The sequence below is a fragment of the Scyliorhinus torazame genome, chromosome 12 (assembly GCF_047496885.1).
Source record: "Scyliorhinus torazame isolate Kashiwa2021f chromosome 12, sScyTor2.1, whole genome shotgun sequence".
In the NCBI taxonomy this organism is placed as follows: domain Eukaryota; kingdom Metazoa; phylum Chordata; class Chondrichthyes; order Carcharhiniformes; family Scyliorhinidae; genus Scyliorhinus; species Scyliorhinus torazame.
In genome coordinates this window covers 157,313,632-157,338,844 of record NC_092718.1, presented here as the reverse complement: position 1 = coordinate 157,338,844, position 25,213 = coordinate 157,313,632, and the positions used below count along the sequence as shown (strand labels likewise).

At 57.1% G+C, this 25,213-nt stretch overlaps 1 protein-coding gene and 1 pseudogene across 4 annotated transcripts in view; one reads left to right on the top strand and one right to left on the bottom strand.

The window, feature by feature from the left end:
* The window catches only part of LOC140387110 (cytochrome P450 2D17-like), a 294,894-nt pseudogene that overhangs the window by 96,817 nt on the left and 172,864 nt on the right, over nt 1-25,213 (bottom strand).
* The window catches only part of LOC140386683 (cytochrome P450 2D17-like), a 209,935-nt gene that overhangs the window by 74,848 nt on the left and 109,874 nt on the right, over nt 1-25,213 (top strand). For all 4 annotated transcript variants that reach the window (XM_072469236.1, XM_072469238.1, XM_072469237.1 and 1 more), the window contains 2 exons: nt 12,424-12,576; nt 22,634-22,794. In XM_072469236.1, the coding sequence (XP_072325337.1) occupies nt 12,424-12,576; nt 22,634-22,794 (314 nt within the window). The remainder of the gene's footprint in view (nt 1-12,423; nt 12,577-22,633; nt 22,795-25,213) is intronic.

Genomic DNA, 25,213 nt, shown 5'->3' with positions numbered 1-25,213 from the left:
AGGGGAGCAGCAGTGGGTGAGGGGAGCAGCAGTGGGTGAGGGGAGCAGCAGTGGGTGAGGGGAACAGCAGTGGGGTGAGGGGAGCAGCTGTGGGGTGAGGGGAGCAGCAGTGGGGTGAGGGGAGCAGCAGTGGGGCGAGGGGAGCAGCTGTGGGGCGAGGGGAGCAGCTGTGAGGTGAGCGGAGCCGCATTGGGGCGAGGGGAGCAGCTGTGGGTGAGGGGAGCAGCTTTGGGGCGAGCGGAGCAGCTTTGGGGCGAGCGGAGCAGCTTTGGGGCGAGGAGAGCAGCATTGGGGCGAGAGGAGCAGCTGTGGGAGAGGGGAGCAGCAGTGGGGCGAGGGGAGCAGCAGTGGGTGAGGGGAGCAGCTGTGGGAGAGGGGAGCAGCAGTGGGGCGAGGGGAGCAGCTGTGGGGCGAGGGGAGCAGCTGTGGGGCGAGGAGAGCCGCATTGGGGCGAGGGGAGCAGCTGTGGGGCGAGGAGAGCAGCATTGGGGCGAGGAGAGCAGCTTTGGGAGAGGGGAGCAGCAGTGGGGCGAGGGGAGCTGCAGTGGGTGAGGGGAGCAGCAGTGGGGTGAGGGGAGCAGCATTGGGGCGAGGGGAGCAGCAGTGTGCGAGGGGAGCAGCAGTGGGTGAGGAGAGCAGCATTGGGGCGAGGGGAGCAGCAGTGGGGCGAGGGGAGCAGCATTGGGGCGAGGGGAGCAGCAGTGGGCGAGGGGAGCAGCAGTGGGCGAGGGGAGCAGCAGTGGGTGAGGGGAGCAGCAGTGGGTGAGGGGAGCAGCTGTGGGGCGAGGGGAGCAGCTGTGGGGCGAGGGGAGCAGTTGTGGGGCGAGGGGAGCCGCATTGGGGCGAGGGGAGCAGCTGTGGGGCGAAGAGAGCAGCTGTGGGAGAGGGGAACCGCATTGGGGCGAGGGGAGCAGCTGTTGGGCGAGGGGAGCATCAGTGGGTGAGGGGAGCACCAGCGGGGCGAGGGGAGCAGCTTTGGGGCGAGGAGAACAGCAGTGGGGCGAGAGGAGCAGCAGTGGGGCGAAGGGTGCAGCAGTGGGTGAGGAGAGCAGCGGTGGGTGAGGGGTGCAGCAGTGGGTGAGGGGAGCAGCAGTGGGGCGAGTGGAGCAGCAGTGGGGCGAGGGGAGCAGCAGTGGGTGAGGGGAGCAGCTGTGGGGCGAGGGAAGCAGCAGTGGGGCGAGGGGAGCAGCAGTGGGTGAGGGGAGCAGCTGTGGGGCGAGGGGAGTAGCTGTGGGTGAGGGGAGTAGCTGTGGGTGAGGGGAGCAGCTGTGGGTGAGGGGAGCAGCAGTGGGTGAGGGGAGAAGCAGTGGGTGAGGGGTGTAGCAGTGGGTGAGGGGAACAGCAGTGGGGTGAGGGGAGCAGCTGTGGGGTGAGGGGAGCAGCAGTGGGGTGAGGGGAGCAGCAGTGGGGCGAGGGGAGCAGCTGTGGGGCGAGGGGAGCAGCTGTGAGGCGAGCGGTCCGCATTGGGGCGAGGGGAGCAGCTGTGGGTGAGGGGAGCAGCTTTGGGGCGAGCGGAGCAGCTTTGGGGCGAGCGGAGCAGCTTTGGGGCGAGGAGAGCAGCATTGGGGCGAGAGGAGCAGCTGTGGGAGAGGGGAGCAGCAGTGGGGCGAGGGGAGCAGCAGTGGGTGAGGGGAGCAGCTGTGGGAGAGGGGAGCAGCAGTGGGGCGAGGGGAGCAGCTGTGGGGCGAGGGGAGCAGCTGTGGGGCGAGGAGAGCCGCATTGGGGCGAGGGGAGCAGCTGTGGGGCGAGGAGAGCAGCATTGGGGCGAGGAGAGCAGCTTTGGGAGAGGGGAGCAGCAGTGGGGTGAGGGGAGCTGCAGTGGGTGAGGGGAGCAGCAGTGGGGTGAGGGGAGCAGCATTGGGGCAAGGGGAGCAGCATTGGGGCGAGGGGAGCAGCAGTGGGTGAGGGGAGCAGCTGTGGGGCGATTGGAGCAGCAGTGGGGCGAGGGGAGCAGCAGTGGGGCGAGGGGAGCAGCAGTGGGGCAAGGGGAGCAGCATTGGGGCAAGGGGAGCAGCATTGGGGCGAGGGGAGCAGCAGTGGGCGAGGGGAGCAGCAGTGGGGCGAGGGGAGCAGCAGTGGGGCGAGGGGAGCAGCAGTGGGGCGAGGGGAGCAGCAGTGGGGCGAGGGGAGCAGCAGTGGGGCGAGGGGAGCAGTATTGGGGCAAGGGGAGCAGCAGTGGGGCGAGGGGAGCAGTATTGGGGCAAGGGGAGCAGCAGTGGGGCGAGGGGAACATCAGTGGGGCGAGGGGAGCAGCAGACGTTGACAACAAAATCCAACAGTGAATCCAATGCACCAGTGCAGTCTTCAGATGCCTGAGGAACAGAGTTTTCAAAGACTGAGACCTCAAACCCAGCTCCAAGCTCATGATCTCCAGAGCAGTTGTGGTCCCTCCCCTCCTGTATGCATCAGAAACACGGACAGTGTAGAACAAACACCTCAAATCCTCATGTATCCGTGTCCAGTTGTGGGCTATTTGGATCCCCGGGCATGGGAACTCAGTTTTAGCCAGCTTAAACAGTAACTTTCCCAGCTCTGATCTTCCCCCCTCCTCCGCGGGTTCACGGGGAACATTTTGTTGTTATTCCGGTTAAGCATGTTGTGGTGAATGTCTCATTACTGATAATTCACTGGTGCAATGTGTTATGTTGTTCACCCTGTGGGCTCTACACATGTGTGGCTTCACCCACAGGGGATATGTTGGGGCATGTACGGGCTCCGCCCATGGCTCCACCCCATTTGCAGGAAGTATAAGAGCTGCTGACCTGCGGGGCCGCCTTCAGTGTTGTACCGGTCACAGGCAGGCTCAGTTCGAAGCTGATTAAAACCCCGGTTTACTTCTCCACGTGTCTTCGAGTGAATTGATGGTCGCATCAATTTAATCAGCTTAAAATACGACTCTGGAATCAGCCCTCAAACCTGACAGACTGGAACTCGATCCACAGGCCGCGGAGGCGAAGGAAATGTTTTCACATTGGCTTCGATGCTTCAAGGCCTATCTCGCCGTGTCGTCTACGCCATCCGTCACTGACAAACAGAAGCTGAGCCTCCTCCACGCAGGGGTTAGCCATCGCATTTCTGTCCAGCTCGATGAAGCCGCTTCCTATACAGAGGCCCTCGCACTACTCGAACGCCTCTATGTGCGGCCTGTGAACGAGGTCTACGCGCGACACGACTTCACCACTCGCCGCCAGCGCCCCGGGGAGTCGCTAGATGATTACTTACGCGACCTCGAAGCCCTCGCGCGCAACTGTAACGACCAGGCGGTTACAGCCACTCAGCACATGGAGCTCGCCGTCCGAGACGTTTACATGGCGGGGGTCCGATCGAACTATGTTAAACAGCACCTGCTCAAAAAAGGTGCCCAGGACCTGGACGACACGGTAAACCTGGCTGCCTCTCTGGAGGCCGCTTTTCAGAGCCTTACTGCGTTCCCGGTCGATCACGCGACCCCCTCGTGGCCCCCGACCCGAGACTACCCCAGGCCTGTGCCGTGCGGCCACCCGCCCATCATGGGGGGCTACCCTGCTACTTTTGCGGCCAGTCCCAACACCCCCGACTGCACTGCCCAGCCCGCAACGCGAACTGCAGCAGCTGCGGGCAAAAAGGACACTTCGCCGAGGTCTGCCTGGCCAGGTCTAAGAACTCGAACTCACAGACCCGATCCACAGGCCCGCAGACCTCGCAAGGTGGCAGCGTGTCTGCCGACTCCGCCTCTGCATAACATGTGCGACTCATGGGGGCCGCCATCTTGGCCATCCTCCCCCACGCGGCCGGCCACGTGCGATCCATGGGGGCCGCCATCTTGGACGCCATCTTCCTCACCGCCCGCCACGCTCGACCAACGGGGGCCACCATCTTGGCCGCCATCTGCTACGCCGCTCGACGCGTACGACCTACACGGACAGCCATCGCGGGGCCGCCCCAGCACCTCTGATCACGCTGCTGGCTACCCACATCTCAGCGCGGTCACCCTGGACCAGTCGCGACCTAAGAACCTCCGGAGCTCCATGATGGCCGTCCGGGTTAACGGGTACGAGACACCTTGCCTCTTCGACTCCGGGAGCACAGAGAGCTTCATTCACCCGGACGTGGGAAGACGCTGCTTGCTCCCAATATTCCCGACGCAACAAACCATATCCCTCACCTCTGAGTCAAACTCGGTGCAAATCCAAGGGTGCACGACTGCAACCCCAGCGATACAGGGCGCTGAGTACGCTAATTTTCAACTATATGTGCGCCCAGACCTCTGCGCTCCTCTCCTTTTGGGACTCGACTTCCAGTGCAACCTCAGGAGCCTAACTCTTAAGTTCGGGGGCCCCTGCCCCCGCTCACCATACGTAGCCTCGAGACCCTAAAAATCGCCCCCCCCCCCCTCTTCGCAAACCTCACCACTGATTGCAAGCCAGTAGCCACCAGAAGCAGGCGGTATAGCTTGCAGGACAGGACGTTCATTAGGTCCGAGGTCCAGCGTCTCTTGCGGGAGGGGGTCATAGAGGCCAGCAATAGCCCCTGGAGAGCTCAAGTGGTGGTCGTCAAGACCAGGGAAACATTCTGGATGATGGGTGATTACAGCCAGACCATTAACCGGTTTACGCAACTCGATGTGTACCCCCTTCCCCGGATTGCAGACATGGTAAACCAGATCGCTCACTACCGCGTGTTCTCCACGGTGGATCTGAAGTCTGCATACCACCAGCTCCCAATCCGCCCGGAGGACCGCCACTACACGGCGTTTGAAGCACACGGCCGCCTTTTCCATTTCCTCCGGGTCCCCTTTGGCGTCACGAACGGGGTTTCGGTGTTCCAACGAGCGATGGACCGAATGGTGGACCAGTGCGGGCTGCGGGCCTCGTTTCCATACTTGGACAATGTCACCATCTGCGGCCATGATCAGCAGTATCACGACGCCAGACTCCACCGATTTCTCCAAACCGCCCAAAAACTCAACCTCACCTACAACAAGGCGAAATGCGTTTTCCGCACAACCAGGCTCGCCATCCTCGGCTACGTCGTGGAGAATGAGGTCCTAGAGCCCGACCCTGACCGTATGCGCCCCCTCCTACAACTCCCTCTCCCACACTGTCCCAAGGCCCTCAAGAGGTGCCTTGGATTTTTCTCCTATTATGCCCAGTGGGTCCCCCAGTGTGCGGACAAAGCCCGCCCACTGTTTAAGGCCACCCTTTTTCCACTGGCAGGCGAGGACCGCCAGGCCTTCAACTGCATCAAGGCGGACATCGCCAAAGCTGCGATGCGCGCGGTGGACGGGTCCGTCCCCTTCCAGGTGGAGAGCGACGCCTCAGAGGTCGCTTTCACCGCCACCCTCAACCAAGCAGGCGGACCAGTCGCGTTTTTTTCACGCACCCTCACCACCTCCGAAATCCGACACTCCTCGGTCGAAAAAGAAGCCCAAGCCATTGTGGAAGCCGTGCGGCACTGGAGGCAATACCTCGCTGGTAGGAGGTTTACCCTCGTCACCGACCAACGATCGGTTGCCTTCATGTTCGACAATACGCAGCGGGGCAAAATCAAGAACGATAAGATCTTGAGGTGGAGGATCGAACTCTCCACCTAGAACGACGATATAGTATATCGCCCTGGGAAGCTCAACGTGCCCCCAGATGCCCTGTCCCGCAGCACATGCGCCAGCGCGCACGATGACCGACTACGGGCTATCCACGATGACCTCTGCCACCCGGGGGTCACCCGGCTCGCCCATTACATCAAGGCCCGCAACCTGCCCTACTCCACCGAGGAGGTCAGAGCCATGACCAGGGACTGCCAAATCTGTGTGGAGAGTAATCCGCACTTCTATCGACCGGATAAGGCCCACCTGGTAAAGGCACCCGGCCCTTTGAACGCCTCAGTATCGATTTCAAAGGGCCCCTCCCCTCCAATAACCGCAACACGTACTTCCTTAACATCATTGATGAGTTCTCCCGCTTCCCGTTTGCCATCCCCTGCCCTGCATAGTGTCTTCACCCTGTTTGGTTTCCCCAGTTATGTCCACAGTGACAGGGGCTAGTCGTTCATGAGCGACGAACTGCGTCAGTACCTGCTCAGTAAGGGCATCGCCTCGAGCAGGACTACCAGTTATAACCCCAGGGGAAACGGGCGGGTGGAGAGGGAGAACGCGACAGTCTGGAAGACCGTCCTACTGACCCTGTAGTCCAGGAATCTCCCAGTTTCTCACTGGCAGGAGATCCTCCCCGATGCGCTCCACGCTATTAGGTCCCTGCTTTGCACGGCCACAAACCAGACCCCTCATGACTGTTTGTTTGTTTTCCATAGGGGAGCTACCTCAGGGACTTCGCTTCCGCCCTGGCTGATGACACCGGTTCCAGTCCTCCTCCGAAAACATGTTCGGAGCCATAAGACCGACCCCCTGGTCGAGAGGATCGAGCTCCTGCACTCCAACCCACCCATTGCGTACGTCGAACACCCCGATGGCCGGCAAGATACCGTCTCCCTCCGGGACCTGGCGCCTGCAGGCTCCAATACCACTCCCACTATTGCATCCCCCACACTATGTCCCGTCCAACCTCCTATGTTCAGCGCCCCCACCCCTATATGGTTCCCGCGCTCCCTCTCACCCGTCGCACCGGTCCACAGGAATGAAGTTCCGGAAGAGCCGCTCCCAGAGTCCACGCCTGTGTCCACTCCGGACCCACTTCCACAGCCACCCGAAGTGGCTGTAACACCAGTGCTTCGGCGGTCGCAACGTACGATCCGGGCACCGGACCGACTGAATCTATGAGCCCGTCACCCCCGCCGGTCTTCATTTTTTAATCAGGGGGTGAATGTGGTGAACGTATAATTACTGATAATTCACCAGTGCACTGTGTTATGTTATTAACCCTGCGGGCTCTACCTGTGGGCCATTGTGTGGCTTCACCCACAGGGGATATGTTGGGGCATGCACGGGCTCCCCCCATGGCTCCACCCCCTTTACAGGAAGTGTAAGAGCTGCTGACCTGTGGGGCCGCCTTCAGAGTTGTACCGGTCACAGGCAGGCACAGTTCTAAGCTGATTAAAACCACGGTTTACTTCTCCACGTGTCTTCGAGTGAATTGATGGTCGCATCAAGCAGGCTATCCACACAGGGTGAGACTCTGTGCTCCCTGCCTTCCCTCTGGATGCCTTTCCACTCCTTCACCAATCTAAGTGCGATAGCCAGTGGCTCGATTGCCAGCGTGAAGAGCAGCAGGAATAAGGGGCACCCTGCCTGTTGCTGTGTGCAGCCAGAAATATTCAGAGCTGGTGGTGCTTGTCCGTACACTCGCCATGGGAGTATTGTACAGTAGTTGCACCCACGGGGAATTTGGCCAAATCCGAACCATTCCAGTATCTCCATTCGACTCTGACCTTCTCTGCTTCCAGGGAGATGATCACTTTTGGTGTCTCCTCCCCTGGTGGGGTACTGATCACGTTCAGCAGGCGCCTGATGTTCGCCGGTAATTACTTGCCTTTGACAAAGCCAGTCTGACCCTCCGTGACTACCTCTGTCGCACCTCTCCAGTCGCCTCGTCAGGGCCTTCGCTCGAACTTTTGCATCAGTATTTAAAGTGAGATGGGTCTGTATGACCCACACGCCATCGGGTCTTTGATATTCTTAAAGATCAGTGATATCAAGACCTGTGCCAGAATGGGTGGCAGGGTCCCTCTAGATAGCGAGTCTTTGAACACCTCCCACAGATGCGGGGCCAGGGCTGTTGCAAATTTTTCGTGGTAGTCCACCGTGGGAATCCATCCGGCTCCGGTGCCTTCCCCGACTGCATGGAGTTGATACTCTCCATGACTTCCCCCAGTTCTAGTGGTGCTTCCAGACACTTGCTGCTCTTTAGCCGGGCACCCACTTGGGAAAACCAGCAGAATAACTCTTGGAGGTTGGCAATATGCTCCTTCTCTGCGGTGCCTGTGATGAGCACGTTGTCTCGATAGACGCCCACCTTCGGCAGACCATGCCAGATATTTTCCATTATAGACTGGAAATTTGCTGGGGCAGGTGGGACCCTGAGCGGGATACGGATATATTCAAATTAGCATCTATGGGTGTTTAATGTTGCAAATTCTCTGGATGCCGGATCAAACTCCACCTGTAAATAGTTGTGGCTCATGTCAAGTTTGTAAAAGAACTCTCTCCAGCTCGCTTTGCATACAAAGCATCCACTCTAGGCACCGGGTACCGGTCCAGGCACGAAGCTGTTTACTGTGAGCTTTTAATCCCTGCAGAGTTGAACAGGTTTGTTGGGTTTAATTACTGGCCCACTCCACAAATTGTACAGGGCGTATCATCCCCAGATTCATCAGGTGTTGAATCTCTGCATCAACCTTGGCAAACAATGCGTAGGGGTCAGGCCTCACCCTAAAGTACTGGGGTTGAGCATCAGGATCCACGTAGATACGGGCCTTAGCACCTTTTATCCAGCCTCGACCCTCCTGAAACACTTTGGGATATGTGTCCAGTATATTGTACAGATGCCCGTCCAAAAAACCTTTTGCCCGTTGAAACGGAGGACTCGCAACCAGTCACGGCCTCGCAAATTGGGCTCCGGACCCCCTACCACAACCAAGAAAAGACTGTTGCCTGTGTGTTACGGTGGTCCTCACGATACAAAATGGGCTGCCGGTATAGGTCGCCAACCTTGCTGTCACATAACGTCAGCAGCAGGATCCCTGCGCAAAGTAGTCGAAACATCTGATGATCCACGATAGAGATGGCATCGCCAGTGACCATTTCAAACACTCCAGGACAACCTTTTACTTGTAACGCAACCCAGATCAGCACTAACTTCGGGGCCGTGGTGCAGTTCAGCTTCATCAAACAGTCCTCCTCATCTGGGAGGGAGGACTGTGCAAGGCCCTTCTCGCAGTGATCTCGATGGCTGTCTTGGACAGTGTTCGCTGGCCATCCCGTGCTCTGCGACCACACATTGGGCAATGTGGCTGGCTCTTTCCTTTATCCTCGGGGGGGGAAGTACACAGTAGATCAGCTGTGGCTCTCGTGTGCTTCGCCCGACTGTGAAATCGCCTCTGTGGCTGCCCCTGCCCACCTCTGCCAACTTAACTGGTGCCTAACTTTCTGACCTTACGGGCTCCAATACTATTCCTAGGTGGTTCATCAGATGATACAGGAGGAGTGGAGGCAACCTGCTGTGGCTCCTGCCCTGCGACAAGCGTCTCCGTTGGCGCACGTCTCCTGGGGCGACCCGGATGGATGGGCCCGGCTGCTGCTCGGGCGTCCCGGGTGGTGTGGTACCACCCTGTTCTGCCCACCAGATGCACCAGGGACAGCAGTGGGGGAGTCTGAGGTGCTGCGCTGTTCTGGCACCTCCCCTGTGGGAGTCACCGGCACGGGCCCGAGCACCACCTCCTCCCTCAGAGTGCCCGATGGTCCCTGGGCTTCTCCTAACCTGAATTTGGGCCACCCCCTGAGGGCCCCCTTCCCCCTGGTGCTGCCAGTCCTGGAGGCCCACTCTGGTCTCGACCAGGGTCTGCACGTTCACAGGCATGAAGCACAGGGAGTGGCCCATCCCTGTCTGGGACTGTGCCACCCCCCGAGATTCCGTGCCACCTGGGTGTGTGCCACGTCCCTCTGGGCCTGCGCCATGCTGGTCAGCGCCTGAGCAATGCCGCCGACGTTCTCAACCATGGCCTGCTGTGACTGGGCCACGCTGAGGAGTGCCGCTGAAATGTCCAGGTGACTCTGGCACGTGGCTACCTGTGAGAGGGCAGCCCTGTCCAGGGTCTCGGTCCCCGCCTGCACAGAATGTCCCAGCCCTTGCACACGCTGGCCTATATCCGACACCGTCGCCCCATTGCCTCCACCACGGATGCCATTCGTGCAAACTCGGCCTGAATGGCACAGATAACCAGCACCTCCCCCTGCTCCTGCACGCGGATGGACTCCTCCACCTGCTCCTTCAGGTGCTGGAAGCCGGCCGTCATCCCCTCCTGTAGTCCCTGGGTCTCTGACTGAATCTGCATTGAGGGTGGGACTGGATGGTCCAGGATCCCGGGACCCGTCTGGGTGGCAGCTGGTTCCTGGGGCCAGGCTGCCCTCCGACCGTCCGGCCCCTCGGCTGCTCCTACCTCCACACGCTGTACCGGATGCAATGTGTAGAGCGCATCAGATAGTGTCCCAGGAGCCTCCTCACTAAAGTGCCCAACCGAGGTGATAGTCTCTGGGATGGTGGAGGGTGTAGGAGACAGCTGTGATAGAAAGTCCGTGTCCTCCTCCGACCCGAACTCCGGGGCCTCCTGGGTCTTGGGTTGAGGACTGGTGTTCCGGCTGCTCTCTCCGTCTGTGCTCAGTCGCCTGGGGGACAACGGCTCTGGCACTGGCTGGGGGCAGAGGCTCCGGCCCCATCTCTGGAAAGTCCTGTAAGACACAAGACAGCATGTATGGTTAGAAAGCGGGATGGCGGAGCGTGGCGGGGGGGGGGGGGGGGGGAGAGATAGAGGGGGTGGGGGGCGGGGGGGGGGGGGGGGGGAGGGAGCGGAAGGGGTGGGGGGGGGGAGGTTTGGCTACACATATGTCATGGGGATGTGCAACTATGCAGGGTCTCACTTGCCCTCCCGCCACCAACCTCCACGTCGACAACTTCCCTTTCCTCCGGGCCGCCGGCCACAACCAGTGTCCTCTGCTCGGGCATGGTGAGGAGCCGCAGGTCTGGTGGTCCCCCTCCTATCTTCTCCCGCTCCCGGCGGTTGTGCGCGGCCTTGTCCCGAGGGGGATGTGGGGCGCAAACACAAACGACGACACTGTTAGACGTTCCAACGCATGCTGTCCAGGGGTTGGGTAGATGATGGCATCAGTGGCCAGGGCACCCGGTCATTGTGGCTGGCATGGGTGCTGGCATGTGAGGCAGGGTGGGGCTTCGGCCATCCCCCGGGGGCCGGGTGGAGGGCATCTGGATTACATGTGAGTGGGGGAGAGGGGGGTTGGGTCCAGGGGTACACGCTGCCTACTCACCCTGGTGGCCCTGAGGAGGTCATACAGTTTCTTCCAGCACTGAATGCCAGTCCGGACGATGTAGCCAACGGCGCTGACGGCGTCTGCCACATGTGCCCAGGTACGGCGCACGCCGGTGCCTGACAGCCTTCCTCCTGGGCCGAGAAACACGGTTATCCTTCTCTGCTCCACGGCATCCAGGAGGGTCTCCAGCTCAGCGTCCCTGAACCGTAGGCTCTGCTCTCCTTCCAGCCACCTTGTTGACTGGGATGGTGTGTGTGGGGGGATGGATCATTTAAGTGCGGGTGCGGCGTATGGGACTCATGTGCGGCAATCACGAACTCGGCGAATCCGGTGCCATTTTGCTTGGAACCGGTTGCGTTCCGTGTGGTGATCGTGTGAGCCCATTTAGAGTTGCTGAATCGGTGCATCTGTTGCACTGATTTTGCTGTAATAAAACTCCACTGTTTCCATGCCGGTGTCAGTCTCAAAATCGGACAATGCAGCCCCAAATTTTTGTTTCAGTACTTCTTCCTTCTAGGCTTGAGGTCGTTTTCTCTGGCAAGGTTGTCTACTTTCTCAGCTTTGACAAAGGGTCATCTGGACTTGAAACATGAGCTCTTTTCTCTCCTTACAGATGCTGCCAGACCTGCTGAGATTTTCCAGCATTTTGTCTTGTAGTTTCAGATTCTAGCATCCACAGTAATTTGCTTTTATCCAGTGTCTAGATTTTCTGCAGATTCAAGATTTGTTCACAGCAAAGATATGCCCAGCACTCTCTGGTTTCAGAACAATAAAGCAGTTATTTACTTCATAGCAAGAGAAAGAGAGAGAGAGAGAGAGAGACAGTCCCTTTCATGTCCAAGGTCTAAACACTTCTGCCAAGTTCTTTAACAAGCATCCTGCAGGAATCAATCACTGATTGTTGCCAGGCATAACACTATCCCTGGACAACTCACCAGTTGCTAGTTAGGCAATCAAATCGACTTCCTCCAAAACCAATTCCTAAGATTCACTCAGCCCCAATGAGTCTGTTGCTCCTCTCCAAAATACAAAACCTAGGGACACAATGGACTGACAAGCAGACTGCTTCAGCTGGAGTCCTCTGCTTAAAGGCATCCTGCATCACATCCGAAAACCTGGGGACTCTTCCTCTTGCCTGTATCCCTACTTGCCGAATGCAGAAGCGCTTGATGAATGAGTGCAGCTCCCTTTTGATAGGGGTGAGTTTCCTTTAAAAGGTCCAGGTGAGCCATGAGTCGTGTTATCCAGGCACGCTGTTGGGTCCACCTGCTGAATCCTTCAGCAGCACATTCCACACTGGGCGGCATGTTGAAATCATTCAAGTGAGCAAGCAGTACAAAATTCACCTTCTGCCTGTCTGAAAGGGACTGAGGGAGCAGTCTAATTGTTCATCATGATCCCTTCATCTGAAAATGGGCCCTGGTGAATTTGTCTCTCTATCTCTGTAGGTATTGCCTTTGCAAAATATGGTCAATGGTGGAAAGAACAGAGAAAGTTTTCAATTACAACATTGAGAAACCTTGGAGTCGGGAAGAAATCTTCAGAGATGCGAATTATAGAAGAGGCTGCATTTTTAAACAAAGAACTTGAGGATCAAAAAGGTGAGCAGATTCCAAAGTTATCCCTGTCCTCTCTTGTTTTCAGACCAGTTTACCTGATTTAACTCTTCAATGCGCCCTGTGTGCACCAGTCTTTGGACAGTTGACAGGATGGAATTTGGGAGCTTTTCCTCCTTTGCTCTTGATAGGCATTTTGTTGAACACGCAACTGTTTGAGATAGAGGGTCATTTCAATTCAGACCAGCTCCAGTGTAATTCAACAACATTCTCCCCATTGCCTGACAGAAAATAAATATCCCCAAGGAGCCTCGGAGCCTGAAGTGGCCAACGGGTCTCTTCAGTTTGGAGGGTCTGTAAAGGAGCTGCTGGCAACCTGCTAGCACATCCAGAAAGTTTTCTATTTTCCATCAAGGTGCAGCCTTACAGGTCTGGTGACCACCTGGCAGCTGGGGGATTTCGCATTTGATCGATTGGGCAAAACCTCTTTGCAGTAGGAATGTGAATGAAGGATGAGTTCATACATTCATGGCAGTTTTCCAGATCAATATATCAAGGGATCAACAAAGAACAGGCAATTTTTAGATCTAGTATTGTACAATGAGCCAGAGTTAATAACATTGCAGTAAAGGAGCCTCGAGGGAACAGGGATCATAAAATGCTAGAATTTTATATTGACTTTCAAAGCTGTTAGAACTGTCTGGATCCTTTGACTGGGGAAAATTTGTTATCCCATGACTCTTGGGGAACATAGAACATACAGTGCAGAAGGAGGACATTTGGCCCATCAAGTCTGCACCGACTCACTTAAGCCCTCTCCTCCACCCTATCCCCGTAACCCAATAACCCCCCCTACCCTTTTTTTTTGGTCACTAAGGGCAATTTATCATGGCCAATCCACCTAACCTACACGCCTTTGGACTGTGGGAGAAAACTGGAGTACCCGGAGGAAACCCACGCAGACTCCATACAGACAGTGACCCAGTAGGGAATTGAACCTGGGATCCTGGCACTGTGAAGCCACAGTGCTATCCACTTGTGCTGCCCTTGGGCAATATGAGCTTCCTCAATGAGGGGGCGAGGCAAGCACTAGTAGTTGAAGCTGTATAATTAGAGCTAGCAAGTGTGGTACCTGCTAGAGAAGGAAACAATAATGAACTGCTGTGGTTGTGTACATATTGTTATAAATAAAGTTACTTTCTGTTTGACTCTACAAACTCATGCTGGATTCTTTGTAGCCCTCACAAAAAAAATAATCTAGTTAAGACTGAAACTAGGATCTTAAATATCTCTAGAACTAATGTTGTAGACTCAAAATGAGGAGTCCATCATTTAAGAATGAGATGAGGAGAAATTTCTTCTCTGAAAGGATGGTGAATCTTTGGTATTCTCACAGAGATTGAAAGGAATGTGGAAATAATTGCAGGAAACCGTAAGTTGTTTGGTTAGTAAGAAACTGTGTTCGGGACTGTCTTTGAATTGCTGTAAATTAAAAAAGTGTAATATTTTTAAAACAAGAAGCTACACTTGGATTTAATTGAGAAGCACCAGGAATAAATGAAAGTCAGGGCCAATATAATAAAGAATTATAAGTAATCCAAAGCCAAATAATGTCAACGTAAGGGAAGTAAAGTTTAAGATATCGCAGGGCTGCTCACTCAAGTGGAATGTGCGTCCTGTAATATGTGGGAAGTCATAGTTGCTACCGGATTCCTGGGCTAACATATGTGCAGAAAGTAGCGCCAACTGCAGAAACATGAGCTCCGGGTTTCAGAGTTCAAGCGGCAGCTAGAGTTACTATGGTGCATACGCAATGTGGATAGAAAATTCAGAGAGGTGGCCACACCACAGCTACAAGGACTGGAAGAAGAAAGGGAATGAGTGACCATTGGGCCATCCAGGAGAAGCAAGCAATTAGTGCAGGAGTCCCCTGGGGTCCCGCTCAGAAATTTGTTTTCCCATTTTGGAAGCCGGTGAAGGTACGAGTCAGGAGTGTGATGTCCTTAGCGGAGTACAGTCAGAATAAAGTCTGTGGCACCATGAGCAGCTCAGCTGTACAAGAGAGGATAAAGAAGAAGGGAAGAACAATAGTCACAGTAAAAAGGCTCAATAATTAGGGAAACAGACAGGCATTTCTGTGGTCGTAGATGTGGCTCCTGGTGCCAGGTGTCAGAGGGGAAACACAGTTGAGGGCTAAGAGGAAAACCGAAGGTTCAGAGGGGAGGTGAAAAGGCATATTAGAGAAGCAAAGAGGGATTGCGAGAAAAGACTGGCAGCTTTCCTCAAAGGGGAATCCCAAATCTTCTATCGGCTTTTAAATTGTGAAAGGGTGGTTAAGATATGTGGGGCCAATTAGGGAACTGATAGGGCAGATGACGTTCAATGTAGAGAAATGTGAGGTGATGTATTTTGGTAGGAAGAACATGGAGATACAATATAAAGTAAAGGATACAATTCTAAAGATGGTGCAGGAGCAGAGGGACCTGAGTGCACAGATCACTGAAGGTGGCTGGACAGGTGGAGAAAGCATACATATTGTGGAATGTATTAATGGGGATATAGAATACAAGAGCAAGGAGGTATGCTGTATCCTCACCAACCTGCACGATGACACACTCCTCAAAGGGAGTGAGGATCTTAATGTTGAGCATTCATCGTCACCCAAGTCGGAGTAGTGAGGTTGATAGAACTGTGGCTGGAGTGGGGCATAGGATATTGCAGTGGACTCTCAACAACGTCCATCAGCCGCTCCAGGGGGTGCGTAGCTGAATTTGGGGGCAGCAGTCTTCTTTGGCTCCTGGGTCACCTCCTTGCTGTGCATCAGTCCTGCTGTGCACGGCTGTGTTTTAAATTTGGAGCCCAGGGCAAAGTGGCAGTGAGGTCAAGGCGTGATGGGCGAATCGCAGGATGCCCTCTCTGAGCGGAGGATACGGCTTGAAGCCCTGCCATTGGGGATGGCGGGGAAACTGCCATTTTTCACTCCCACCTCGGCACTTTGTGTGAAAATTGGAAAATCCCACCTCAAGCGGTTTGTAAAGGAAAACCAGAGCTTAGGGCCACGGCAGCTGAAGAGAAGACCGCCAATGGTGGGGAAATGTAGTGAAGGGATGAATAAGAGACCACGGGCGAAATTCTCTGTTACCGGCGCAAAGTCCGCCGACTGGCGGCAAAAACGGCGCAAATCCCACCTGCATCAAGCCGCCCCAAACGTCGCAAAGTCTCCGGCCCGGAATGGGCTAGCAGTGACGTGACGCTATCCGCGCTGGCTCATGTGGTTCACGCCGCACGGCGTGACGGCTCATTAAGGACGCGCTGCTCCCCCCACCCGACCAGAACACCCGACCGGATGGCCGCCCGCCGCTCAGCCCCGAGGTTCCAGTCCCGCGACATTGAGGCGCTCCTGGACGCAGTGGAGCAGAGGAGGGAGGCCCTGTATCCCGGGCACGGCCGCAGAGTTGCCCCACAGCCAGCGTCTGTGGAGGGAGGTGGCAGAGGCCGTCACCGCTGTGGCCCTGACACCATGGACAGGCACCCAGTGCCACAAGAAGGTGAACAACCTCGTCCGAGCAGCCAGGGTGAGCCTCCCCTCCGCCCGATATCCATATCCCCCATATCCCCCCTCCCCATATCCCCCATATCCCCCCTCACCATATCCCCCCTCACCCATATCCCCCATATCTCCCCTCCCCCAATTCCCCCGTCCCCCATATCCCCCCTCCCCCATATCCCCATCCCCCATATCCCCCCCTCCCCCATATCCCCCCTCCCCCATATCCCCCCTCCCCCATATCCCCCCTATCACCCCCCCATATCCCCCCTCCCCCATATCCCCCCTCCCCCATATCCCCCCTCCCGCATATCCTCCATATCCCCCCTCCCCCATATCCCCCCTCCCCATATCCCCCTCCCCATATCCCCCATATCCCCCCTCCCCATATCCCCCCCTCCCCCATATCCGCCTTCCCCCCATTTCCCCAAGTGAATCCAGTCCTAACCTTAACCTCTGCAATACACGCGCAACCGATGGCGTGCATTCATATACCTGCTGTCTAACACTGTTGCCTTTCACCCCTGCCACCACCCCCCTCCACCCTCCCCCCCCCCCCCCAGGAGAAACGCGCACACAACACCAGGGAGCATGTGAGGACTGGAGGAGGCCCCGCTGATGAGAGGCCACTGACCGAACACGAGGAAAGGGCCCTGGAACTGGCTGGCGGACCTGAGGACCGGGAGGTTGCTGATGCAGAGGTCGGGGGCCCACCAGCAAATGAGCCACCGACAGCCCGTCCCCCATATCCCCCTCCCCCATAACCCCCTCCCCCATATCCCCCCTCCCCTATATCCCCCTCCCCCATATCACCTGATCACTGCCTGATGTCTAACCATGCATGCTTCATTGTGTATCGCAGGAGCAAACGTCGAGGCACCCATCCCCGCAGATGCAGACCGCCCGCATGATGCCCCTCGGAGACCACGGGCGACCCGGACCCTCTGGCATGCGACGCCCGCAGGATGCCCCTCGGAGACCACTGGAAACGGAGAGACCCAGACCCTCTTGCATGCGATGCCCGCAGGATGCCCCTTGGAGACCACTGGAGATGGAGAGACCCGGACCCTCTGGCATGCGACGCCCGCAGGATGCCCCTTGGAGACCACTGGAGATGGAGAGACCTGGAGCAACAGGGAGACGACGCCCCCGTCTCGTGCGGGTCCGACGACGCAGGCGTGTGCCACCCAGCGACGAGTGGGGCAGCCACAGGCCCCCGTCACAGCCAAGCCACGAAACCACTACCCAGGACACCACTACCCAGGACACCCCTACCCAGGACACCACTACCCAGGAAACTGAAATACAGGACAGTGACACAGATTGGATGGGCGGAGACGAACTGCCACCCCAACGTGCCATGGACTCAGAGTGGGACGAAGAGCACGACACAACGCCACTGCTGTCACCAACACTCTCCACCATCGCAGAAACACTCACCTCGGTTGGGCACTTTAGTGATGGTACACTCACTGGTGCGCACAACACAGCTGTCCTGGTACAGCAGGTGGAGATAGGAGCAGCAGAGGGGCCGGGCGGTCGGAGGGAAGCCCAGCCCAAGCGAACATCTGCCGCCCAGAGGGATCCTGGGTTCCTGGAGTTACCACACCCACCCATAGATCCGATGCAACCACCGAACCGGAGACGAACGAAGAGGGTGACGGCCGGCTTGCGGCGGCTGCAGTCGCAGGTGGAGGAGTCCACCCGCGTCCAGGAGCTGGGAGTGGTGCCGGTCATGCGTGCCACCCAGGCCGACACCGCACGGGTGGCGTCCGCGGTGGAGGCAATGGGTGCGACGGTGTCAGACATGGGGAACGGTTTGCGAGGCCTGGGGCTTTCCGTGCAGGCAGCGTCTGTGGCCCAGGACATGGCTGCCCTCTCACAGGAGGCCATGAGCCAGCGGCAGATGGCAGAGGCGCTCAACGCCATGGCCCAGTCTCAGCAGGCCATGGCCCAGTCTCAGCAGGCCATGGCCCAGTCTCTGCAGGCCATGGCCCAGTCTCTGCAGGCCATTGCTGAGGGCATCGGCGCCATTGCCCATGTGCGAGCTGGCGTCGTACAGTCACAGACAGGGTTTGCCAATCCCGAGCTCCATGGCTACAAACCTGCAGACCCCTGTCGATACCAGCACGGGCCTCCAGGACTGGCAGCGGCAGATGTCGGGGGGACGTCGGATGGCCAGTCCGTTCGCATCCCCCACCCATGCAGAGTCCTGGGGGCCATCGGGCACCCCGAGGGAGGAGGAGGTGCTGGGGCCTGTTCTGGGTCCCATTGTAGGGGAGGTCCCAGAACACCTCAACACCTCGGACTCCCCCCTTTCCGTCCCAGGTGCATCGGGTGGGCAACGGGCAGGACAGGCTGGCAGCTCGCCATCCCAGTTGCCCGGGCCGCACCCTGGCCCATCTAGGCCAGGACGCCCCAGGAAACGGCCGCCAAAGGGATCCCGTGTCAGAGGGCAGGAATCACAAGAGTCCACCTCCAGTTCTGCTGTACCATCTGGGGAACCACGTAGACATAGTCATAGGATCCGTAAGGCCAAACAATTAGACACTGAGTAAGTTGGCACGGGTGCAGGGCACAGATGAGTTTTAGGGGCTAGGGCACGTACATGAACTCCGTTCGTTATTAAAGTCAATGTTACACCTGCAGAAGCTGCCTTTGTGCTCTGTCCAAAGTGTGCGGGGGTGTCATGTACGTTGAGCGCAAGTGTGTGTGTGAGGGGTGGTCTTACCTCAGCCCCAGATGAGTCTGCCCCCTTCCCCCTGGGCCGCCATCAACATCCCCCCGGGCAGAAGACGGGACCGTGCGCAGCAGTGTCACAGCCGCATTCAGGGATGGTCAGGGTGGATGGTGGTACTGTGGCCATGGGTTAGACATAGTCCAACGATGTGGAGCCAGGAGCTCATCGCAAGGCGGGTTGTCATCATCCTCCATGGCCTGCAATAGACACGCGTCCACCGGCAACTGTGTGAGCCCGGCCGTTGTGCCGCAGGTGGATCGGCAATGGGGGGGTGGTGTGCATGCGGGTGGGGTGGGTGGGGTTGGGGAGGGGGGTGAGGGTGCTGGGTGGGTGGATGGGTGCGGGGTGTGGGTGGTCGGGTGTTGCCATGGTGTGCGGTCTGTGGCCATACTACCCGATTCCCACGCCCATCTAGTCAGTGAAGCGGGCGGCTATCAGCCTGTCCCGTGCCCGCTGGCCCAGCCGGTAACGGTGGACAGCCACCCACCCGTGTCTAGCCCGTCTGCCCTGACCATTGCCCCCATCCCCCTCATCTGGGGAGGACTGCGCCTCTTCCTGCTGCTCCTCCACTCCGCCCTCTTCTGCCTGCGGCACATCGCCCCTCTGCTGGGCTATATTGTGCAGGACGCAGCATACCACAATGATGCGGCCGACCCTATCTGACCGATACTGGAGGGCGCCCCCAGAGAGGTCCAGGCACCTGAAACGCATCTTCAGCACGCCAAAGCACCTCTCTATCACTCCCCTTGTCGCTACATGGGCATCATTGTAGCGGTTCTCCGCCTCATTGCGTGGCCTCCGTATAGGTGTCATCAGCCACGATCGCAATGGATAGCCCCTGTCGCCCAGCAACCAGCCCCTCAGCCGGGGATGGCGTCCCCCGTACATGCCGGTGATGTATGACCGCGACAACACGTATGAGTCGTGTACACTGCCCGGGTACCGGGCGCAGACGTGCAGGAACATCATGCGGTGGTCGCAGACCACCTGTATGCTCATCGAATAGGTCCCCTTCCTATTGGTGAACACGGCCCTGTTATCTGCAGGTGGCCGCACGGCGACGTGCATCCCATCAATCGCGCCCTGGACCATGGGGAACCCGGCCATGGCAGAGAAGCCCACCGCCCGGGCATCTTGGCTGGCCCGGTCCACAGGGAAGTGGATGTAGTAGTGCGCCATGGCATATAGGGCGTCTGTCACTGCCCGGATGCACCGGTGCACCGATGTCTGCGATATGCCGGACAGGTCCCCACTCGGTGCCTGGAATGACCCCGTTGCATAAAAGTTCAGGGCAACCGTAACCTTGACGGACACGGAGAGAGGGTGTCCCCCGCCAGTGCCACGCGGTGACAGGTGTGCTAGCAGGTGGCAGATGTGTGCCACGGTTTCCCGGCTCATCCGGAGTCTCCTCCTGCATTCTCGGACCGTGAGGTCCTGGTATGACTGCCGGGGCCGGTACACACGGGGCACCCTCGGGTGCCTCCGTTGCTGTGCGGCCGCGATGTCCTCCTCCCCCTCCTCGTCCTGTCGGTCAGGTGTCCCACCAGCCTGGTCGGCTGCCACCTGCCCCTCTGCGGCAGCCTGCACCGCCTCTCTGGCACGCTCCTCCTCCTCCTCCTCATCCAGGGCAACATGGATATTAGCGGCTGCCGCCACGGCGGCCAACATCGCTGGCTGATCGGAAAACATGACGGCCTCGTGGGGGGAACGACGACGTGTCATCATTGCCCATACCCCCTCCTCCCCCCAGCCAGGTGGCATGGACTGCATGGGTCCGACTGTTGGAGGCTGGCACCTGGCCAGGTGGACCAACTCACTTGCCCCCCCCCCACGTACCTCCCCGGCATGGACCCCATCCTCCTCCCCCCCGGCACCGACCCCATCCTCCTCCCCCCCGGCACGGACCCCACCCCCCTCCCCGGCACGGACCCCCCCACCCCCCCATCCCCCTCCCCGGCACGGACCCCATCCCCCTCCCCGGCACGGACCCCATCCCCCTGCCCGGCACTGACCCCATCCTCCTGCCCGGCACTGACCCCATCCTCCTCCCCGGCACTCACCCCCCCTCCCGGCACTCCCACAGAGCCCAGCCCACTCTAACCACCCCCCCCCGCCGCACACACACACACACAAAACCCTACACACACCTCTCCCCACACATTCAGACTGCGGCCACGCCATCGCCCTCCAGCGGCCAACCCCCCAGGCCGTCACCCACCTCCACGCTGGTCAGCGTAAACCTTGAGCACAGGTTGACGCCGATTGAAAGGCGTTTTGATTTACGCCGACGTGACCCGTGATCACGTCGGCGGGACTTCGGCCCATCCGGACGGGAGAATATCGGCAGCCCCAAAATCCATTGCCTTGCGCCCACCCGTGCCATTCTCCGAGGTTTGCGGTGCGATTGACGCCTCGACGACTTTTCTCCCTTCGGAGACTTCGGCGGGCGGCGGGGGCGGAATTCACGGCGGCCAACGGCCATTCTCCGACCCGCTGGGAGGGCAGAGAATCTCGCCCCACTTTTGCGAAAGACAGAGGCATCAAGGGGTATGGTGAGAGAGTGTGTGTGTGGTACTGTGATAGAGGAACAGTCATGGTCATATTGAATGATGGGGCCAGCTCGAAGGACCAAATGGCCTCCTCCTGTTCCGACTTTCTATGTTACTATGTTTTAGTGCTTGGGGGAGATTTTAGAGATAGAGGACTGAGGCCATTAAGGGATTAGAACACTGCTAATATGTTTACAGTTTTTAAAAATTCATTTACTGGGTGTGGGCATCACTGGCTAGGACAACATTTGTTATCTTTCCATAACTGCCCTTGTGAAGGTTGTGATCAGTTGTCTTCTTGAACCACTGCAGTCGCTGAAGTGTAGGTACACCCACGGTACTGTTAGAGAGGGAATTCCCAATAATAGTGAAGGATTGGTGATGTAGATCCAAGTCAGGATGGTGAATGACCCGGAGGGGAACCTTCAGGTGGGGGTGTTCCCAGGTATCTGCTGGCCTTGTCCTTCTAGATAGTAGTAGTTATGGGTTTGGAAGGTGCTGCCTAAGGCACCTTGGTGAATTCCCACAGTGCATCTTGTCGATGCTACATTCGGCTGCCACTGTGTGTCGGTGGTGGAAGGATTGAACCAATCAAGTGGGCTGCTTTGTCCTGGATGGTGTTGAGCTTCTTGAGTGTTGTAGGAGCTGCTCACATCCAGGCATATGGGGAGTATTCCATCACACTCCTGACTCGTACCTTGTAGATGATGGACAGGCTTTTGAGGAGTCAGGAGGTGAGTTATTTGCCGCAGGATTCCTAGTCTTTGACCTGAATTTTTGCCACAGTATTTATATGGTTAGTTCAGTTCAATTCAGTTTCTGGTCAATGGTAAGTTGACTTGTCGGTGGTCTGAGATTCAATGTAAGCCAACGAGCACAGGGGTGAGAGGTGAATGGCACTTGGTGTGCAGTAGGATTTGCACAGCAGAGTTTTGTGTGTGCTGAAATGAATAGATGATGACTAAAGGAAAGTCAGCCAGGACAGTATTTGAACAAGAGAGTTTACACAGCTGAGAATCTGGTTTGCGGTGATAATCGGTGTTCTGCATTGACTGGAAACCAAGATTCCGGGTTCCCAAAAAGGGGAAGCATTGGCCCCAGATTTGAACAGATGAGAATGGAGGGATTTTAAATGTGGAATGAGCAGCCAACCTTCAGTCAGCTGCTAAATCCGTCACGAAAATCTGTTCATGTAAGTTTCAAAATGTCTATTATTACCAGGGTCATCTCTTAGAAAAATATTATAATTCATTATCTTTTATACAGGGCTTCCTTTGGATCCAAATTTCCTTCTAACCTGTGCAACTTCGAATATTATCTGTTCAACTGTCTTTGGAGAACGTTTTGAATATAAAGATAAAAAATTCCTCACTCTTTTACACGTGCTTGAAGAAACCTTTGAATTAGAAGGTGCCATCTGGGGTCAGGTAAGACAGATTCATTGGATAATTAATAAATAGAAGGTGTGGGTTTTATCGGGTTCTGAACATCAGTGCCAATCTCAAATGATTCAAAGACAAAGTTGGGTTACATTTGTCAATGATAGGAGGGAAAGGTTTGATGAAACATTGTCATTACCTGGATTGAAGGTGATGAGTCACCTTGCCTATAGAATTACATGTGATTATGTTTCCTATGCTCTCTGCTGACTTGATTTTCGCACACTTTTTTTACACAATGCTTTCTCCTGACTTTATTTTCACAGTTTTTCATCAATACTTCAACCCACCATCTCCTCTCTCAGGTTTCTTACTGCTCCCACATACCTTTGTCATCTTTTGTTACCTCAGCAAAGTGACCAAGATGTGAGCATTGACAGAATACCATGAATTTTCCTGGTTGAGAATTGCCTTGGCATTTTGCTGGTTCCACCACACATCAATCAGGATTTCAGCCCTTGGTATCAATTGGATCGAAACACAACGTAGATGAGAGTGTGTTAGAGAACACTGGTGAGGTTGCAAGGAGAACTGTCGAAGCAATTGGATACTTTGAAGGAAATCTCACCAAACTGGGGCTGGTTTAGCACAGTGGGCTAAGGCAGCTGGCTTGTAATGCAGAACAAGACCAGCAGCTAGGGTTCAATTCCCGTACCAGCCTCCCCGAACAGGCGCCGGAGTGTGGCGACGAGGGGCTTTTCACAGTAACTTCATTGATGCCTACTTGTGACAAGCGATTATTATTATGATACAGCTCCTGCAATTGGCAAATGTGCAGCTTTTCCTTCAGACTTTACCATCACCATCCATGGCTATGTCCTGTCCACCGGCCGGGTGGACTGTTAATGGTATGCTAATCATATTGTTGGGGCACACAGGGCAAGGACATTGTTTAATTCAGTACTTTGAGCACATGAAATAGACAACATACTCTATGATAGCAGTCTTCCACGAGCGGTGAGAGATCGTGTCCATCATCACGGCCAGGAATTATATTTTAGTTTGATTAGTTAAACACACCATGGGTGCTGGGGTTATCAACCTCTCCAATCACATTTTAGTTTGCTGTTTTAAGTTTCCTTTCCAGATGTGTTTTTGGTTGCTGCAGTTTCCGGATGAACCCCTCAGCCCTCCGATGTCTGGACCCGTTGACAGCCACCTTATTCAGACCCAGGAGCAGACTGTCTGTCTGTGGCTGCAGGGGGGGTGCCCCACCAAGAGGCTGTCGCCTTAACACCCCCCTCACTCATTTGTCTTTTAAAATCATTTGTTTTGTTAAAAGAGTATAATATGGAGACACCTGGGCCGATGTTCTCCGATCCTGCGCCGGGTCGGAGAATCGCCATGGGGGCGCGAGAAGCCCGCCATGCCGCTCCGACGCCGGGGCTCCGACACTCCGACCCGGCCAAAATCATGCCAACGCGGAGTGCACCGCGCGGGTCGGAGAATCGGCAGAAGTGGTGCAACGTATTGGTCCCCGGGCCTGCAGCGAATCTCCGGCCCGGATGGGCCGAAGTCCCGCCGGATCACACCGACGTAAATCAAACATCCTTTTGAACAGCGACAACCAGCCGTGCTGGCTGACGCCCACGAAGGAGGAGGTAGGGGTCGGCTTGGGGGGGACGCACAGATGTCGAGACGGCACGGCCGTGGCTGCGGGGTGTGCCATTGTCGGGGGCGGAGGCCGCCCGGCGGGTCGGTGTCGGTGCTGGTGTCGGGGGGGGGGGGGGGACACGTGGTGGAGGGGTGTCGGGGAGGGGTCGGGGTGGGTCCGGGGGCTAGGTTTATGCGTGGCTAAGTGCCAGCTCGCAACAGTGGCGGCCATGTAGCCCATGGCACCTGGTTGTGGAGGGGGGTTATTTGCAATGATGAAATGTCGTCTGCCCCCACGCCCTGCACACCGTCACATTTGGTCATCACCCAGCGATGTTGGCTGCCGTGGTGGGGGCCGCTGCCCTGCATGAAGTCCTATGGGAGCTGGAGCAGGGGGTGACAGGGAGGCGGCGGAGGCTGCCGCAGAGGAGCATGCCGCAGAGGGGCAGGTGGCAGCCGCCCAGGCTCGAGGGCCGCCCACCCGACTGGATGAGGAAGAGGTGGAGGTGGTGGCACGGCATCGGAGGCGCCCGATGAGGCCGCATGTGTGCCAGTGCCGTATGTCCTTCCAGGACCTCCCGGACAGGGCATGCAGGAGGAGACTCCGGATGAGCTGGGAAACCGTCGCCCATATCTGCCATCTGATGGCACATCTGGCACCGCGTGGGATTGAGGGTGGACATCCTCTCCCGGTGGCCGTCAAGGTGACGGTTGCCCTGAACTTTTATGCCACGGGGTTGTTCCAGTCAGCGAGTGGGTCCTGTCCGGCATCGGTGCACAGGTGCATCTCTGCAGTGACCGACACCCTGTCCGA